The sequence below is a fragment of the Centroberyx gerrardi genome, chromosome 4 (assembly GCF_048128805.1).
Source record: "Centroberyx gerrardi isolate f3 chromosome 4, fCenGer3.hap1.cur.20231027, whole genome shotgun sequence".
NCBI lineage: Eukaryota > Metazoa > Chordata > Actinopteri > Beryciformes > Berycidae > Centroberyx > Centroberyx gerrardi.
In genome coordinates, this window is record NC_136000.1 from 14,508,288 (window position 1) to 14,528,073 (window position 19,786).

At 39.0% G+C, this 19,786-nt stretch overlaps 2 protein-coding genes across 3 annotated transcripts; one reads left to right on the forward strand and one right to left on the reverse strand.

Annotated features, from left to right (window-relative positions):
* Positions 1 to 1,941: 1,941 nt before the first annotated feature.
* cib2 (calcium and integrin binding family member 2) lies at positions 1,942 to 12,633 on the reverse strand. Of its 2 annotated transcripts, XM_071896541.2 has the most exons (6): positions 12,582 to 12,633; positions 10,319 to 10,353; positions 5,361 to 5,472; positions 3,831 to 3,978; positions 3,530 to 3,725; positions 1,942 to 2,112 (listed from the first exon to the last, which is right to left on the reverse strand). In XM_071896541.2, exons 1-6 carry the CDS (start codon positions 12,630 to 12,632, stop codon positions 2,091 to 2,093), a joined length of 564 nt encoding a protein of 187 aa, XP_071752642.1. In that variant the 5' UTR covers position 12,633; the 3' UTR covers positions 1,942 to 2,090. The 2 variants fall into 2 exon arrangements, with proteins under 2 accessions (XP_071752642.1, XP_071752643.1); XM_071896542.2 differs by lacking the exons at positions 5,361 to 5,472; positions 10,319 to 10,353 and having other exon boundaries at positions 12,582 to 12,632.
* A 3,158-nt stretch (positions 12,634 to 15,791) lies between these two features.
* On the forward strand, positions 15,792 to 19,325 carry lrrc61 (leucine rich repeat containing 61). Its single transcript, XM_071896533.2, has 9 exons — positions 15,792 to 15,958; positions 17,031 to 17,126; positions 17,216 to 17,362; positions 17,467 to 17,527; positions 17,792 to 17,877; positions 17,960 to 18,025; positions 18,121 to 18,189; positions 18,441 to 18,566; positions 18,677 to 19,325. The coding sequence occupies exons 1-9, from the start codon at positions 15,931 to 15,933 to the stop codon at positions 18,781 to 18,783; spliced, it is 786 nt and encodes a 261-aa protein (XP_071752634.1). The 5' UTR covers positions 15,792 to 15,930; the 3' UTR covers positions 18,784 to 19,325.
* Positions 19,326 to 19,786: the final 461 nt, after the last annotated feature.

Below are 19,786 nucleotides of genomic sequence, written 5' to 3' on the forward strand. Positions count from 1 at the left end.
CATATAAAAATAATACAGTTACTATACTTCAAATGAATCTGTGGTACCTTATAGTGCAGAAGAGGATAACCAGCAAATCATCACACAGATAACATGGCCAAGGACAAGTTCCCCCAGCTTGCCAGTTGAGATTTACTGTGTGTGTGTATGTGTGTGCAGGATGTAATCACGCTTGTGAATGCTGAGGCAGCTCACTCCTAATGATCTCATTCTGCTTAAAAAGTCATTACAGGTTATATGATGTGGTATGTGCAGACATTATCACTTCCTGATCGTTATTGTGCACGCTCCTCGGTCATCACTGCTGGATGGGATATGAGCTGGTTATATGGGTAAGATATCACTGAACTCATTAAAGTTGCAGGTCGGTTCAGTCACTCGAATTGATTTGTTATTGGCCGACGTACAGTGATAGTTTAAGCTCCTGTATTCGAAGATTGCCTTTTCTTCCATGTTTTTACATGACATCCAGCCAGTATTTCACATGTTCCTTGTGTGTGAATATTAACAATAACTCCATATTTCCATGAACATTATTATCAGGTGAATGAACAGGGGATGTTATAGTAATCTTTCTATTCTTTCATTTAATATTCCACGTTGATCAGTCTTTTCATTGACCAATCTCATTCATATCATATAAGCATCACCCTTGTTCAACTCAACTATGCTTTAAAGAAACCATTAAACAAGATAAATGCGTTCTAACAAATTAATTCACTCAGAACACACAGAAAAGGACTTTATTCAAAGTTAAGACAAATACCAGAATTCACATCAAATACTGAAAAATGTATATTCAAGAGGTGGCTGTGACTAACATCTCATGATAATGACTGGAGAGGCAAAAGACAAGAGATGCCACAGGAGAGTGATGGAAGCTAAAATAGTTCAGTTCAGATGACGGAGCCCTTCATTCAACTGGAGAACAGTAAAATATGATTGTCATCATGTCCCAGTTCTATAAGCAAAGACACGAACTAAACTGACTAAAAGCAACACACTGCAAGAGAAACAGAACAGTGTTCCATGCATGTAAAAATATTGCATAGCTCATATAAAAGAGTATCTGTATGCCCTTAATGTCAATGCTGTGCTTTCATTCACCTCAAGCCTCGCCCTTTGCCCTTTAACTGTCAAATATTTACTGTGTTGTTAGAGGAAAGTTCATTGAGGGAATCTAATGTGCAATGTAGGTAAAGAAGCTTTTTATGCATTCCTGGATATGCTAACATTTCAGTAATCCAAAGTGAGAATTAGAGTAAACGGGCTCATTTCAATACCTTTGTTCTGTCTAGAAAATATGAAAAAGTAGCCTTTTCTCCCCACAAGTGACCAATCCAGGTCAAGCCCTATTATATGTGGCGATTAAAATCTGAAACATTCTGTGTTTCATGAGAAGGAAAATAAAAGTGTTCATATACAGCAAAGAGATCCAGGATCCTGAGAATCCAGCTTTATCCAGTGTGACACTTTCTAACTGAACAGACTTCAGTGAGGACAGCCGGAGAGGAGTGATGGATGTTTGTCTTGACGGTGGGAGAGAGAGACAGGTTGTCTTGACGGTGGGAGAGAGAGACAGTTTATCTTGACGGTGGGAGAGAGAGACAGTTTGTCTTGACGGTGGGAGAGAGAGACAGTTTATCTTGACGGTGGGAGAGAGAGACAGTTTGTCTCGACGGTGGGAGAGAGAGACAGTTTGTCTTGATGGTGAGAGAGAGACAGGTTGTCTTGACGGTGAGAGAGAGAGACAGTTTGTCTTGACGGTGGGAGAGAGAGACAGGTTGTCTTGACGGTGGGAGAGAGTGGGAGAGAGAGACAGGTTGTTTTGACGGTGGGAGAGAGAGACAGGTTGTCTTGACGGTGGGAGAGAGTGGGAGAGAGAGACAGGTTGTTTTGACGGTGGGAGAGAGAGACAGGTTGTCTTGACGGTGGGAGAGAGAGACAGGTTGTCTTGACGGTGGGAGAGAGAGACAGGTTGTCTTGACGGTGGGAGAGAGAGACAGGCACTGTGCTGTGGAGCAGGACATCTGGTCTAGGTCCTGAGCGTCACCACGCTACCAACCTCGGAAACTTTCCATGGAGCCCTCTCAGATTCGTATATGGAAGGTACTGGAGTCACAAAAGAGACAATATGAGAGACCAGCACTGAAACAGTAATATACCTAAACCCTAGAATGCAAAAAACTGTGTCAAAATGACCTTGTTCTGTGGCTGTTTTACTATATTTTCCCAAGAAAAATATTTTATCATTTGATATTTCCAAATTGTTGCCTGTTACTTTTACCTATATACATTTTATATTTGTCTTTTGTACATTTTCAAAATCTTCCATGGGCAGGGTCAAAATCCTCATTCATTTTAATGTAAAACACTGTAAAACAAAAGAGGCTAGTGTCTGTAGTGTCACTTTCACACAGTGACTCATGGCAATTTGCATACTGTATGTTCACAGGATGTGTGAGTATGTTTGTGCAAAGTTTCATATGTTTTGGATTTTGCATATCTGAAAGAGAGACAGTGGAATAAGTATTTAGTTTTGCCACTGACTTCCATTGTTTTTTTAATACATTAATTCTTATGTAAAACTTTTGCACTGCTGACACTAAGGCTGTGTGTGTGTACAGTGTTGTTGAGTGTTGCCATTGGCTTTTTTAAAAGGCTAGAACAGAATCTTTCTACAAAAGCATATTATATCTTATCAGTGGACCATGACTTTTCAGGACTTTGTTCATAAAATACACAAAAACCTTGCAACCTTTTGCCCTAGACTTAATTTTCTTCAATACTTAAAAGCATGTTGCATCTGCATACAGCAGCCAATTTGAAAATTTCCTTCAAAATTGTATTCATGCAGATATCACTGTTATCAAATAATGTATTTAAAAAAGAACAAAAAAATGTTAAGTGTACATGTTGTATATATGGGGTACACTAAAAAAGGGACCTGAATAGTTGGTTTCTAAGGTCAAATGCATAATTTATGTCATTAAATTGAAGATAAAGATGAAGACAAAAGGTCTTTTTAATGATTTCAATGAGGGTTGTTTTGACCCTGCTCATGGAAACTTGTAAGTCTGTGAGGTCTTGCATCCTGGGGTTAATGAAACTATACATGTACAGTATATACATGTAAACATGCCAACATAGGAATGAGTGTAAACATCAGAACAGAATCACCTATCAGATGTGTTTGTCATTTCACGGGGGACAGATAGGCCAGAAACAAAGTGAGGACAACTCATTTGCATATAGATGAATGGGCATAGTGGTGGCTCAGGATGAAAATGATGAGGGTAGAGTGCCAGTAAAATGAACAGCCATCTGGGGAATGAATAAGTAACCCGGGACACACAGCCTGCAGTGCCGTAACACGAGGAATAACTTTGCACGCCATGTGTGTGTTGCCTGATTTTTAAAAGGCATTGCTTTTCAAAATAGAACGTGGCGTACACAATAATGAATAAATTGAAGTGATACACATGCTTTAATCCTGAAACATTATTTGAATTGTAAGGGTCTGAAATACCTTAAAAAGTCAGGAGCCCTAGTTATCATATTTTCAAAGTCAGCAAAGGAGAGTTTGTTGTCACCGTCCAAATCAGCCTCCTCGATGGTCTTCTCACACACCAGGGTGATCTCCTCGGGAGTCAACTCCTCTTTTGTCAGTTTATTCAGAGTCTTTTCCAAGTCCTCCTTGCACAGGAAATTATCCACATTGAAATCTGCGGGCGACAAGGATTAAAAACAATTAAATTACCCATTTTCATTTTATCTGGTACGAGGAAATTTGAAGAACTAAGATGAATGTTTGAGGAATCCATCTTTACCATATATTTTGAAGGCATATATGGCCTTCAGTTCTCTGGGGGCCATTTCACTGAGGACAGAGAACATGTCCACAAAGTCGTTGAAGCTGAGATTCCCCAGTCCATCCTCAGAGAAAGACTCTACTATCCTGCTGCGGAACGGGTTTTCCTGCACAGGAGGGGGAAAACAACATTTAGATATATTAAGAATCCCTGCAATGAGGGACACATAAAAATATGAATAGCCTGTAATTTGGATAACAAAATAAATGTATGAAGAACACATTGAATGAACCATGATAGTTTCATGACCATTCTGTGTTTACAAGCTGTCGTCGGTTCCACATATGCAAACGCTGCAAAGGTACCAACTGTTAGGTGTGTTCTGCTGAGCACAGTGTTCAATAGAAAAAGGCTGACTCCATCTCTTTGCTGGTATGATGAGGCCAATATTTTCTCCATCGTTTCTCACCCATAGCTGCTGCTAGAGGTTTTATATCCCAGGCAATTAGCTGAGTCGGCACAAGCCATAATGACCACAGAACGGAGAGGAGGTCATGTTTGAATCTCATCAACTCTATCGCCTACCTGTAAGCGAGGGTTTTCCAGTGATCTTACCCTGAACACAGTTTACAAATGTTTGAGCTCCAACACAAGCTCATCCAAATAAACCATTAGCACAAGTCGGCATCTAAATCTAGAAACCAGGCCTCATTCTCGACTGGAGCCAGGTAAATAAAAGGTAAATAACCTCAGATGCGTCACCGAACCATGAATCACTCCAGTCAAGTCAACAAAGCTCATTAACACAGATGCCTCAGCAAGGGAGGAATGGATTTACGGTTATGAAGCTGTAGAGGACTGTAGGAGACTGTGTACTGTCTGGACTTCATCAATCCTGTCTGGAGCGGTCTCCATCTTCCTCCTCCTCCTTTACAGCCCCGCTAATCATGTGACAGCTTTAGGAGCGAGGGCCAATTATGTCCAAGTGGAAGGACACATTATGAGTCTTGGTGCTAAACTCCCCGCTGTGGAGGAGGACTCCATATAAAATAGTGTGGTAATCATGTCTAATATGTAGGAGAAATGTTGAGATATAAATGCTTCTGTGATGTATAGTGCAACATAACTATTTCTTAATCTTCTTCTGTATGTTTTTCTCAAATGGCAAGTTCTTAAAACATATGAGGGAATGCTTTGCTGACAGGATATACAGTGAGTTTTTCATGGCACAGCAACTTTCACAAGCTCACAGGATGCGGTGTCGTACAAACAGATCAGTGACGGTGACAATTAAAAATCAATGTCCTTAAAAAGCACTTATTGATTAGATGTCAGCCCATGTGAGCACCAAGAGCCACTTTTGGTTTAGAGTGTTTGTCCTCTTACATTAGCAGTATCCACAATAAGAAAACACAAATATTTGCTACCAACTCAAAGTGTTGGTGAAAGAGAAAGATCATGTGAATAGCGGATAATTCATATTGTCAGAGTTTATAATACAAGATCTGTACCATGTTTCAGGTGCTGAAAAGGTGGATTTTTTGTTACCTTTAACTCCGGCATGTTGACTATCAAGGCTAACGGCAATTTACACTCCGGATCATTGGTGTAGTCCATTGGTACAAGATGTGGAGCCAATTCATGGTATCTGCTGTGCAACCTAGAACAAAAGATATAAACACATTTTGCATAATCACATCTCTTTTCATTCCACTGCATGTCAGAAAGGAAATAATGCACAAGATACTGACTAAAATAAAAGCAAAGGTATCTGTTTCACGTCCTGTGGAGGTCCTGTGTTTAAATCAGACTCTTCATACGACTGAGTAATATGACTCTGTTTATCACTTGTAAGTAATTCTCACAGTTATAATTCTCACACAACATACTGCTAGTAAAAACCTAGAGGGTCTGTAGCACAGACAACATCTACAGTGGAAACAATATGGCTTCAAACGGAATCCATGCTAAGATAAAAATGGAGGATAATCAGAAATGAGGCTCAAAGATCGCAATTTAGGAATCTGAACTTTTGCAACTAGCTGTTATGATTCTACTGCTAAACCATTCATTGATAGTGTGTGTCTTTCTCTATAGTAAAACCTGGATCAGTACAAAGGGAAGGGTGCCAATTTATCGAACTGTTATACTCTGCCAACCCAGAAAACACACTGGTACAGGGATGAGATTGGACAACAGATGCATTATTCGAATTAGCATAATTAAATCATTCTTTATACGTATTATTTCTCTCTTCTCTCTCTATTTCGCTCTGTCTCTGTGTGTCTCTTGCTCCCTCAATATTTTTCATTTTATCTCAGTGGTTAAGAGTGATCAATGTCAATAAGTGTGAGGACACTGTATGTACATGTAAACACATTTATGTCAGGAAGGTCCGTGCTAATCTGCAGCCCTCTTACGCTCTAACCTTTGAGTAACCCTGTCATGCGGAGCCTTAGATGCCACAGCAGCGTCATCCATCAGCAGGGACACTGGTCTTAGAGGACAAACACTACGGTAAAATAAGATAAACCTGTCAAAATGATGGAGTTTCACTGGGTCACTGCGAGGAAAGAATGAGTAAACCTGCAGCTTCTAATCTACAATGAACCCCTTTGGACAGTGACGCCTTCTCTGATGTTTTTGATTCTGAAATCTTGTTGGATTTCAATTGATACATAGATGAGGATAAATTACAGACATTTTTAATGATTGTTTTTTCATGCTTAATGGAAGAACAGGCAAAGACTGGGAGACTTGCAGCCTTTTTTGTACATTATATCCCCAATTTGGGCATTTAAAGGTTATATTCTAAGATTATATACTATACTCGCCTATTTTTGTATTTCATCAAAAAACAACACTCATAAACGCACAATAAATGTATGCAACTGTTAAAATTGAACTCTTCTTATTATAATTTCATTTGCTCTTCTAGTCAACATTGTATTTCAAAGTATCCCAATGTATCTCACATTTGAAGAGACAAAAACAATGAAATGTTGTGAGCTAATTAATATTGGGCATCATATTGCAGAAGAAGCTGAGCCACCTCATAATCATCAGTGATAACCTGTTTCTTTAGCGTTGCATAACTGTGCCTGATGTGCAGCTGAGGACAGAAACTAGCAGTGTTTTATGAAGGTCATAAAGTGTAGCACCCTATTACACTCTGTGCTGATTGTCAATTTTGTTTCCAGCCCACTGCTGGCCTTGGAATCAAAGCCAATTCAATATCACTGAGGATGAACAACATGGATACCTGGCTATTTGCTAATAACAGTGAAAGGGAAAAAACCACACTGATATCATTCAGTTTTATTGGACCACAAAGAAAAAAGACAGCATCTTGGGGAAGTTGGGAAACATACATAGAGCTCTACAAAAAAAAATGTGTAGTAGCCATATTGACAACACAACAAATTGTTAAAAGTAATCAAAAACTCAAATTGTGGTGGCAAATGGGCTGCTGCAAACTAAACTGCATTACAAACACATACATTACCGGTGTGACAGCAGAGGAAAGACAGATCTAACAGTAAAGCATGAGTCACCTAATGCAACAGCAGTACACAGATGGTTACCCGGAGCCACAGCTGGAGCTCAATTTGTACCTTTATAGCTGTAACTCAGGCTATAAGTCATCCAAAGCAGAAATTTATAAATGTATGACGAATTGGAAATCTCATTTAAAGAGGCCTGCTCAGCAAGCATTATTTTATGTCATGCTGTGGTTTCGGTGTACAAATTTACACCCTTAAATAGATTTTCCCAACTCTGCTTTGCAAACACAAAACTTCAGATCAAACAAGTTTGCTTTGTGTTCCACTGCATTTTAATGGTGTTTAATCACATTTATGAACATCGATACACCCATAATTGGTTGTTGGATAGATGTAGAGCAGCATGCCAAATGAGAGAGTATTATTGGGGAAGATTAAACTCACCTAGAGTGCTGCATTACAATGATTCACTGATAGTTTAGGCACATTTGATAAATCTAGAGGATAATTACAGAGGCACCACACAGGACAGGAGGTAAAAGCCTATAAAGCCTCACTGCTGGAGGAAGCTGAGGCTTTAGGGGACATACCATATATATAGTATAATATATTGCACATTATTAAGCTCAATATGTCTTTGCCTTCACCACTATATTTCCTCCTGGCTGGATATGAGCTGATGCCATGCTCAACTGTGGTCAGCCCCGAGGATCATATCCTGACCATATCCAGTCCAAAACAATTAAAACTCTCTCCGATACATGAATACAAATACTAATCAGCTGACAGTGTTGATAACACCAATACTAACCTCATTACTACAAAAACAATAGCTCAAATGCAGTGAAGGAATCAGAATCAGATCCCAAAGCCCCTATTTTATGCCAATGATCAGGTAATCTGCAACTTGATCTTTTGCTACAACATTCTCCTGTATCTGCTTTTAATTTCTTGAAGTAGCCATTCAGTCTTCCCACATCGACCACCAGTGATAAAAGATCCTGAAACATGAGAGCGATTGGCCAATTCCATTAGAAAGGAATTTGTTTTATTTATGCCCGCTACCTGAGTGACAGGCAGCGAAAAATGATGCTTCCCAATGAGTCATGATACCTAGTGTAGTCAACAAGTGCAGATTTTATGTTTCATGGGTGTTTTTTTTTTAAGTGTTAATTTTGCACATGCTCAAAGCAGTAGAAATATGATACTTAATGAGGTGGCACTGAAAACAAGACCAAAGTGAAAAGGTGAAAAGGCAACATGGTAGACCCTTCTAGATCTTCACTAACCAATGCACATAACAGCATTCCCCATAAACAATCAATACAGTATGTATATGCTGTATCATATACTGTATATATATCTATAGTGTACATATAATTAAATACCGTCATTTCCTGATTCTTCACTCATGCCTTCCTTGTTTAGTTCAAGAGGCCATAAATTGTGTCTGAATCGATAGCTGCGGTGCAGCTGCCTATTTGTATTTAGAGGGCCGATGAAGTGTGTGGAGGCATATCAAGGTCATTAATGTGTTGGATTAACAGATCATTCACTATGCCTGTCAGTTTGTATGAGTTAATTTAGCAGCTACTGAAATGTAAATGAAAAAAATGTATTTCTTCTGATCCTATTAAAGGTCTCACCTTGTTCCTGACTCGTTTGCTTTGCATTTCTAGCATAAGACATTGATTTGTAATATTTGACACTTCATCAGTCCTCATTAATATACTGATGATGTCGATAAAACCTTGCCACATTTGGCATTTGTTATAAAATGTCTATGATGAAATGTATTATTTCCTCTAGCAACAGTAAACATGCCATGTTTAACCTCAAATGACAAGTTTTTTCTCAATAATGGATCGCTTTATTATCACATTTGATCTAGTCCCATTTTAAATTCAAAGCTGTCCCTGTATATCATTCTAATAAGCATTAACCCAACAGATAATTAAACTATGTTACTTGTAAACAGTGTTCTTAATCAATGGATATACATGAAATGATACACATGTAATGGTGTGATACTCTAATAATGTAAATACTGACAATGTGTATTAAAAGGAAAATCCATTAATTAATTTCACAGTTCTACCAAGTCCTTAAGCCTGTAAGGAAGGTGATACCATTTCATGATGACCATTTCCAGTGAGGTTTTTTTATTGTTTGACCAGCGCCCAAATAGTAGCTGCAGCTGCCAATGAAATCAACTTTTGGCATTGAGTTTCCTGAGTGGTAAGCAGCCTGCTCAGCAGACCTGGCATGTGTTACACTGAGACCCTGTTACCTCCTCCAGCAGCAGCCAAACCCAGACAGGTTCCTTCCTATACAGAGACTGATGTGCTAATCCGTTTCCTAGAGTCCCTTGTAACAGAACTAATGTTTGCGGTTCTGCAAATTAGATGCTTTGCTCTCTGCTGAAGGAGCTTAGCCTCGCAAAATCTGTGTCCTGCATCTTTTCTGGACAGGCTTTAATGTTGCTGTTTATTTTTACCTTTTTCATTCCTTTTTACCTATTTTTAATTCATGGCTGGCTTTTTTAAATTATTTATCTCATATTATTTATCTCTTTTATTGCCTGTAAAGCACTTTTATAACTCTATTTTGAAAAGTGATATACAATTATTACCATGTTGTGACAGCAGAGAGGCAGCAGTAAGTCTCTGCTGGTTTTAACCTCATAGACAGAGCAAGGAAGGAATACAGAGGAGATGAGAGAAAGCCTGGGGATGTTTGTTGTTGTGGGCATGTGGTTAATGTGAGTTTACGCCTGGGCATCTGAGGCTGAGCAGCAGCCATTAGAATGTGATTGACTGCACTGGTGGAAAGTTTCATCAACAATCTGCCTTGGTACATTTCATACACATTACCATCTGTGTGATGCGACCATCAGTGAGCAAGCGGCGGGAACATGTGGTTTACGACTGTACCTCTAAAGTACATCTGTGAGCTCTGCATGGGGATTAAGAAATAGATAAAAACGGGGGAGGTTCCACTTACCGAAGGATTTCTTTGCGTGTGAAAAAAGTGCAGTCCTGCGATGAGAGGAAAACAGCATGTCAAAAAATAACTATGTGTAGTGCAAATGATGCCACAATGACTTAAGCATTAGTAAAAAGAAATGGTGACATAATGATTGTACCTGTTCTACAGTAATAGGCCTAAACAAACCCTGAATGACACGATCTATGGGCCGTATAGAATAACATTAAGGGTCTCTGAAGTCATCTGAACGCCCCTCACTGTGAACGCTATACTGCAGGTCTCTGGTTTCTCTTTAGTGATGATGCGGTATCTGAGTGTTGTCTGCCATTTGCAATAAGGAAAGTTGAGGCAAAGGAACATGATCTGGTGTTGCCTGTAGCTGTCTGCACGAAGACACGCATGTGTTGGCATCACACATTATCCATTAGCTCTACTGGGGGGCATCTCAATTTAAATTTCACTTGTATTTATACAGTGTGAGCGTGTGTGAGTGTGAGAGGCAGAGCTTAGCCAGTTAGCCTCTGGAAACTGCTTTGTTAACCAAAAATTTAGCCTGTTTACCCTCTTCACTGTGGCATGCCAGCTTATGCAAAACCAACACTGGGGATTTCTAGTGGGCTCATAGCACATCTTTAAAATTTATAGACATTATTTCATGAGCACTATTAATTGCTCATTCATTTTAAATATTAAGACATTATGATTTTGTGTGATGTAAAGCCAAGTTACTGAGCTCAGAGCTATTTGGTAGATAGGGGGAGCTTAAGTAATTTACGACACTTGATTATAAAATTGTCTTCAAATAATGCTAGAAGAAAAGCCAACACAATGAAAAGCTCCTCAGTAATGTGTTTGTGCAGTACCATGCAGTCCTAGATCTGGTCCATGAGCTGGCAACTGCTTGATGAACGAGCGAAACAGTCAAGCTCTATTAAACAAGAATAGGATGATTTTTGATTACAGTTTGACAGTGTTTTTGTTTGCTCTTAACACTGTTCTGCTACACAAAAGAGCTGAGCTGGCTGTCATGTACCTGTATAGGACTATGTACAGGGTGTAAACTGATCGTCGCTAAAGTCAATACAGGACAACGCTCTTCTTCGATCTGTGAATTGATGTCTAGTCTGGTGTTCAATCTGAAACTTAAAATAGTTACTGAGGCAAATATGAGGCAACATAATTCTAATTAGGGCTGTTAAGAGCAGCAGGAGTAACCAGAGAAGCTCTTGAGGACTAAATTATCTCCTGAGGGTAGAGTTTCACGGCATGCTACCACACTGCCTGGCTTGGCATCAATTATTAAGTCACACCTAATCACATGATAAACCTGTGCAGATGAAGATGGTGTTTCTTCGCAGGAGCGCTGGGACTATTGTTACAGGGAACAAAAGGTCAGGTCTTCTCAGATGGTGACACAGAGAACACAAGATGCTCCAGTTTGCGATGAAATCAAAACCCTCTGCTATTCTCAGCTGTCATGATCGGATTATGTCAATATTTAAACAGTGGAGTCATAACTGACCACTGTTTGGGATTAAATTGATTATCTTATCATTAATTGATGGGGAAACCATGACCGGTGCTTCTTTAGACTGCAATAAAATCATATTACGGGTCAATAAAGTTGAATATTGAACATAGTTACACCAGTTCATTTGTTTTCTCCATGGTCTGTCCCACTATCATACACAGTATATGTTTAGTTTCACCCATTAAAGGACATTTGGAGAAACCACTGCCAGGAATTACTAATATCATAGCCATGGTCAATGTGAAAAATAGTCCTGGAATAGTGCTGCATCCTATTGTTGCAGACTTCCCATGGACTTTGGACTTAGGACTTTCAAACATAGGCTACAGTGATTTAAAATGAGCCACTGACTCACCAGATGTGAACAATATTCAGCTCTGGAGCACAAAAAAATGCATATTCTTTATTTTTATTCCTTTACTATCAGCAATTGTTAGTCCATATTGCAGAGACTAAATTCACAACAAACACGTTTTACTTATAGATTTTTTTTTTTTTTTTAACTCAAAACAAAGGTTCAGGCCTACAGGCTATTATTTACATGCCAAGAAATCAAAATATATGGTGAATGGTTAACCTGGCATATGAGAGAACATTGATTATTTGAGTTTATATGCGTATACTATTGCATGATATGCCTATTATATCGTAAAAGATTACTTAGCCATTATCAGTAGGCTAATTCTTGAGTTTAGATTAGCCTAACAATACTGGGCATGTGAGTGAAACATGGGCATGCAAGCTTACCTGGTATGCATCAAGTTGCTCATCGGTAAATATCGTTTGTTTATTACCCATCTTAACCGAGTAATTTCTCGCTTGTATAGATGCATTACACTGAGAGTCCGATGCGTTTTCTCAAATACAGGCATTTAGGGGCTCCGAGAAGTGAAATACTCCGCAGAGAAGGTGTCCACTTTGCAAGCCCTCACAATATTGGTCCGTTTACAAGAAATATCCTCCATGGATGCAGAACTGACGCAGGAGATGCCGACACACAAAAAAAGAAAAGTAAAGGACGGCAGCGCTTAGTTGTTTCCGAGGCAGTGGAAGTAGTCTATGGAGTCCAGCGAGTGCAGGCTGGTCCGTTTCAGCACCAGCTGCTGTCCGCCAGTCTGTGGTCAAGACAGACAGAATAAATAAGACAACTTCCTGTATGGTTTTCAAAATAAACAGAATTTAATTAATACATTTTCTTCTTTTTATATCTTACAGCTATATAGTTTCACTCCATATTTAATCGAATGATTCCACTCAGTATATTAATACGATTTTTGTTGGATCTGTACACCCCAATACCTAGGCTATTTATTACGAGTAGCCTACTATTACCTATTTTCCGGTCTTATTCTGTCTGTCTCTGGCTGGCTTGACACAACTTTGCTTTCCACTGCGTGAGTGAAGAGTGATGGCTGATCTTCTACCACTATAGATGGGGTCATGTCAGGTTGGTTACCTAATTACATTTTTATCAATTAAGCTCCGACATGTGTTCTAAAATACTCAGAGAAGGGCAGAAATATATCAAATGTTAGAGATTGCAAATACTTGCTTATCAAATGTATCAAATTACAAAATACTGGTGTGAAGAAATGCATTTAATTAATATATATGGACTTTGTATTTTCAAGTTTTCAAATAGGCCTACAGTGAAGAAGATAAACAAGTTTATCATGTTTCTATTGAAATGATTGCATTGTTTATCGCTGTCAAATAGCAATAAATTCCCAGCTAAAATTGGCTGTTGTCTAACATGAACTAGTTAGTTGCTAGTTGTTGGAAAGGTAGCAGCTATGGCTATAACTAGATTGCCCGGCAGCTAAATGTTTGAAAAAAGGGAGAATTTACATTTCTGATTTTACATTTACATTTATGATTTCTCTGTGATTATCTTATTCTACCAAACCACCGCTAAATATTCAAATATGACAATAAACAACTACAGGTCTTACAGGTTGCAATAGACTGATTCTAAACAATACTGGCTATCTGCAAGGTAGCAAACTGATGTATTGACTGAGTCCTCTATGCAACCCAGTACTAGTAGAGGACCCAATTTGCAATAACCAGGATGGCAACAACAACAATAATCACATTAAATTTCAAGCCACTGCATTCAATTTCAAATTGGCTGCGTTTTAGTGGAAAGAACTGGGGACGACGCAGAATGGCAAGTTTCTGGAGCCCTGGTTGGGCTACAGGCCGTAAGATACCTGTGAGGATTCAAAAGGACAATCCCTATTCCATTGTTTTTCCACAAAGGCATCCACTGGCATCCATTTTTCTGGTTTCACCCCATGAGATACAGAAGGGATAGAGGCACCAAGGATCAGCTTCTGTGATCCATCACAGAAGCTGATCCTATGCCACTGGATTTCCCTTTTTGCTGCACAGAAGATGATTTTGGCCAAAAGAGTACAGTTCTCCACCTAATTCCTACCAACATGGCACCCATCCGGAACCCTCCTCACTTTTGCCAGACCTTCAGACCCTTTTGTAGAACATGGTTGACAGCAGAGTTTAAGGAAGAGCTCAAGCTTGTGCACATTAGTCCCCATGAGAATGAAGGATGGTACATGGCGATTCTGCGTTAACTAGATGCTAAACACCCAAAGATGCCTTGCTCTTACTCAGGATTGAAGAGCTGCTCATCTGCCTCAAGCAAGCATGTTGGTATTCTACATTAGACCTTGCCAGTGGATATTACCAGGTAGAGGTGGAGCCGCAGGATTGATGCCCTTCAGGCTTCATCCTTCACCCTTCCCCGGCTGACTCTCCATGCCTTGACCGTGAACTCCGTGACTCTCTCCTTGTGTGTAAACGCAAGTGAAACATCAAACTCAAATGGGGAGTAAGGGGAACCTGTATCTTTCCCAGGGAAGTTTCAGGTGCTGGGAGCGCGGAGACCTTGAGGAGGATGTGGATGTACCACCAAGGGAACAATTCTGTCACCAACAATGTTACAGAATACAAAGTTGTTGCCCTACGTCTGTATAGATTCTGCTTATCTGTATTTCTGTGGCGACATCAATGCCGACTGCATCAAAAACTGCAGCGTGAGAAAAGCACGAAAGCTGCATAGAGACTGCAGGACTGGACTTAGCAGTAGAACCGTGGATTTAGAGGTTAAGGACTGTGGGATGTAATTGTGGGACTTGACAAGTTTTAAATTGATCACTCACTTTTTTCCATTTTCTTTGGAAATTATTTTATAAGTTTCTATTGAAATGATTTTATTGTTTATCCCTGTAAAATGGTCGCCTACCAAATTCCCAGATGTTCACACTGTAGATGCGGTAGGGCTGAATACCTGCAGAAAAAAAAAAAAAAGGATTCAAGTTATAGAAAGAAGAAAAACACTCACCTTTACCAACTGTGACATATCCATCACTGTACATTATCCAAAATAAAAGGTATTAAATCTAAATTTGACTATGCCTATTTTACTTTATCTAATGTATTGCACAAAATACTGTAATGTGAGTATTTTGAAATACAAAAATACTGCTTCCAAAAGTATCTCAATTACTGTCTCACTCTCGGTGGTCACAGAGATACACCATAATAACATGAAACTTAAGCATATTCCTTATGATAAAGTACTATAATAAGCCCTTAGTAAACATTTTAAAGAATATTATTAACTACACAAATACCACAGTAAAACCTGAACTCCCTATATGAATACCATACACTACAGATAACTATAAACTCACTCTTGAATACCACAGATTGGCTACACTAAGGTTTATTATAGTGTTCTTCGTTAAAGCGTTGAAAAACGAGAACAAAAACTTTTAATTGACGCAGATGGAACCTGTTGCACAGTAGAAATATCTAGCAAACACCGTGAAACCATATTTTCCAGCTCAGCGCCCTCTAACACAGTTTGTTTGCCTTCCTGTTGGCTGGATCCGTTTCATCCCACCTGCGCTGCAGCACAGCAGTACTGTCAGCGTGTCCTGACTGCACCCCAGGACAGATGCCAATTTCACATTTCCCAAAAAATAATCACAGTCCGGCCTTTTCACTGCATTGGTTAAATCATCGCTTTTGATTACGATAGGTAGCTTGCTAGGTAGCTAAGTTACTAAGGATGGACTCTAAGCGAGACAAAGACCAAGGTAAGTTGTGATGGATAGCTTGTTGCTACGTCGTTGTGCTAGCCACCAGCGGCTTATGCTAGCTAGCTACCTTTCGGGTCAGTTGTGGCTAACAACGTAACGTTCGTTACATAACATTTTGACGTGTCTCAACATCTCAAAAACCAAGAACCATTTTATTAAGTAACCCGTTCACTTTCATCTCACTTAACCGTCTTCATGAAATCACGCAGACGTTGCTTTAAGACATCCATAGCAAAAAAAACAAAAGACAGCTAGGGTTAGCTTCCAACATAGCTATCAACATCAACTGGTAGCTGTTTGTTTCGCTAAGCTAAACACCATTATCACCTTAATCGCTGCAGGTGTTAACGTGGGCTGGACAGGTGTTTAGTGAACCATCACATACCAGTTATCAACTTCCTCCACCCCTAAAACTGTTTTTTTTTCCATTTCGTGGTGGCGTTACAGTAACTACTGTCTGCTAGTCTTGATATACTTATCATCAAGTTAGTGTAACGACCTGTACTGATGTAAAAATATCACTAATTAGCAAAAAGTACATTGTCGCATCATCGTATTTCAATTATGTCCTGCTGACTGATTCTTTCTCCCAAAGATGCTACCCTTCTCAGGGGGTCTGTGTTTCAGTCATGCAATCTCTCATGGAAGAGTATTCATGTGTACGGTTTTGGGACTGATTCAGCCTCAGGAAATGAAACCAAATATAACTCACACCATCGTTATTCATGCATGCAACTGGCGAGCTTATAGCATCACAGGGAAAGCGAAGAACAGCACATCTTTCTGTTTCTGACCCTTTCATCAGGAGCAGGCAGAGGGAACCTGATGTGCTGCCAGATATGAAATTTGTGGACTATTTGAATTGGTACAAGATTACTATTTATAGATGATTGCATGGCTTGTCTATGTGATCCTCTGTAAACAGAAGAGACACAACCCTTGCAGCAATCAGCTCTTACTGCAATAATGACTCATGAATATACAGTGTGTGGTTGTGTTATGTATATAAGAAAAGACAGGTGAAGTTGTGCTTTGCTCCGCTGCGGTCTTATTTCTTTTATTCTTTCAGATGCAGACTATGAGAAGATAACTGCTGTGCTGCTGAAGTCGCGTACAGGGGAATTTGATTTGGAGTCAATACTGTTTCTCAAATTCAGAGGTCTTGGTAAGCTGAAATCAATATATCAAAATACCTTAAGTGTTAAAAAAAAATTCATTATTGTTTAACATAGTTGAATGGATGTCTCATTTTAGGAATACATGATCTTGGATGCATTGGGGAGTGCATCAATTTGGAGAGACTGGACCTTTCTGGAAATAACATCACCAACTTAGCTTCTCTTGCATCTCTTCGGCTTCTTGCGGTACTCAATGTGTCTGCCAACAGGATTTCTAATTTAGGTAAGAATTCTGGTTTCTTATTTCCTTACTGTACAAGTGCTTATTACAAAAAGTCTCCCACTATTAATAGAAACTGACCTTTTGAATTGCTTTGCTAATTTCAGAGCCCCTGTCCAGTTGTGAGAGTTTACAGAGCTTAAACGTGGCTGGTAATGTCATATCAAGGTATCATTGTATAATCGATGACAAAGTGCTTACATTGATGAATGTAAGACATTGATGAATACAAAAGGATGTGAATCTGTCATTACTGCAAATATTTCATTACAACATTAAGTTCATCCTTTATATTACTTAGTGTAAGAACTATCACATCCATCATTGTAGTTAGGCATACAAATTATCTGCTATTTGTGATTATCATTTTAAAGAGAAATATTCTGAAATGGTTACATAAAATGAGCTCATTTTTGTTTTGTCGTTCAACAGTATTGAGAACCTGCACTGCCTTCAGCCTTTGAGAAAGCTAGAGAATATACGACTAAAAGACAACACTTATAATTACACTAATCCAGGTGAGTTTCAGTGACTTTGTTTGAAAACAATAATGTGGAAAATCTAGACAAGAGAGACCCATGATGACCTTTTCTGTTTCAGTGTGCAGAAACTTGTCATATAGAAATATACTTCTTGAAATGTTCCCCAACATCAAGGTGCTGGATGGTAAGATATGTTTTGCATTTATTCTTTTGCCAATCAGTAAAACTCCCACCGCCCTCAGTGTGTGCAAAGGTTCATTATTTCTGTTTCTACTATAGGAGAACGAGTGGTTGGACGTGGGAGTGACTTGTACCAATTATGCAAAGACATCGATGATACCATCAAAGGTACATTAGTCATCTAGCATGCCAGTGTATTGTGATTGACATTACTTGGTATGACACTCCTTTCAGCAAATTAAGTGGATTAGGATGTGGCGTATTAATCATACATACACAGTTTCCAGTTCCATTACCTCCATATCTGTGACGTAGTTGTTAGGTTTGCCTCTACTTAAAAAATGGTTCCCTTGTTCAAATAAATGTTACTGAACTGATAAAGCAATAATTTACTGGTTTTTTTTTATATCAATGTTTAGCTGGTTTATACAAGAATGGACAGCTTCCTGAACATCCTGATTGCAAGCCATGGGTGGAGGATACTTATTGGGAGATAAAGAGATCAAACAACGCCATTATTGATGAAGCCTACAAACAGTTCAATGGTAAGCAGTCTTCTGCCATTTTCATTAGAACTGTTTGAGCTTATGTAATCAGTTATCAGAACTTGACTTTGTTGTGTCCTATAATCCTTGACATATTTTTTACTTTTCAGACGTTCTTCACGAATGCAGACTCCTCAACAACAGAGCAACACACATGATTTCACAAACTGAAAGATCTCTTAGCCTAAAGAAGCAGCCAAAGCAGTATGCTGTCTGAAATGGGCTATTTGCAATATTTCTTTTTGTGGTATCAAAAATATCATGGCTATATGTACTGTACGTTTTTTAAATTACTAAGCTATATCCAAATGCTTGACTAAGCATCATTGCCAGACACATGCTCGGTGTTGCATTGTGAGGCATTTGTTGAAATTTTCTTGCATCCTATGCATTAGGTTTCAGGAAAGATACAGCTAAGTGGTTTCAAACCCTTATCCATACTGACACCCCTCAGTTTGGTTCGAAAATGTGTTTACTTGCACAGAGTGCATTTTGCACCATGCTGTAACCTGCATTTATGCTGAGAGCTATGCTGCTTTAGAATTTGTATAAGTTTTCAGTAATTCAGAGCTTTTCCATTTTGCATTGCTGGATCATTTTGGGATCTACTTTGTCCCATATTGTATGCTTGCTTTGGAAGTTGAACTTTTTGCAAAAAGTGATTGTTTCAGCTGTTTCTACTTGTTTTATACCATAAAGTTTATTATGTGTTTAACCAAATTATGTAAAATATAGTGTTTATAAAGATGTACTGTACTTAAGATGTCTTTGTTATCTTTGTTGTTAGTTATATCCGCAGTGTACAGTCTACTTCAGGAAAAGTGAATGCAGCTTCATCTCCAAAAGTATATTGTTAGCACAACCAGAGGCAAACAACAGGTGTATTAATTATTTGGTCCTAGTGCAAATATTCATGCAGCAAAATCAACATTTTGCCAAGTTTCCTTTATAGCTTTATTAAGGTGTGCAACTCATTACCTGTCTGCTGGGTGATGTTTTCTAAAGCTTCCAGCTGGGAAGGGATTGGAACAAGCAACTGGTGGAAGTTGTTGACTCTCAGAAGCAGTTCTCTGGCTCCACCTGGTGGAGATAATAAATACAGCAGACGACTCTACTACCGCTTCCTGCAAAACCCCCTGTTTCTACTGTGTGATTCAGACCAACGTATCGTTGTTATTGCCTACCTGTTTCTGGTAATCGGGTGTTATCTGAGGTAAAAC

Bases quoted from the DNA above. Each gene is read 5' to 3' on its own strand.
- cib2 (XM_071896541.2), bottom strand. From the start codon at position 12,632: ATGGGTAATAAACAAACGATATTTACCGATGAGCAACTTGATGCATAC. The intron at 10,354-12,581 runs GTAAGCTTGCAT...CTCTCATCGCAG, and splicing joins AGCAACTTGATGCATACCAG to GACTGCACTTTTTTCACACG. The intron at 5,473-10,318 runs GTAAGTGGAACC...CTTTTGTTCTAG, and splicing joins ACACGCAAAGAAATCCTTCG to GTTGCACAGCAGATACCATG.
- lrrc61 (XM_071896533.2), top strand. From the start codon at position 15,931: ATGGACTCTAAGCGAGACAAAGACCAAG. The intron at 17,878-17,959 runs GTGAGTTTCAGT...TTTCTGTTTCAG, and splicing joins TTATAATTACACTAATCCAG to TGTGCAGAAACTTGTCATAT. The intron at 18,026-18,120 runs GTAAGATATGTT...TTTCTACTATAG, and splicing joins CAACATCAAGGTGCTGGATG to GAGAACGAGTGGTTGGACGT.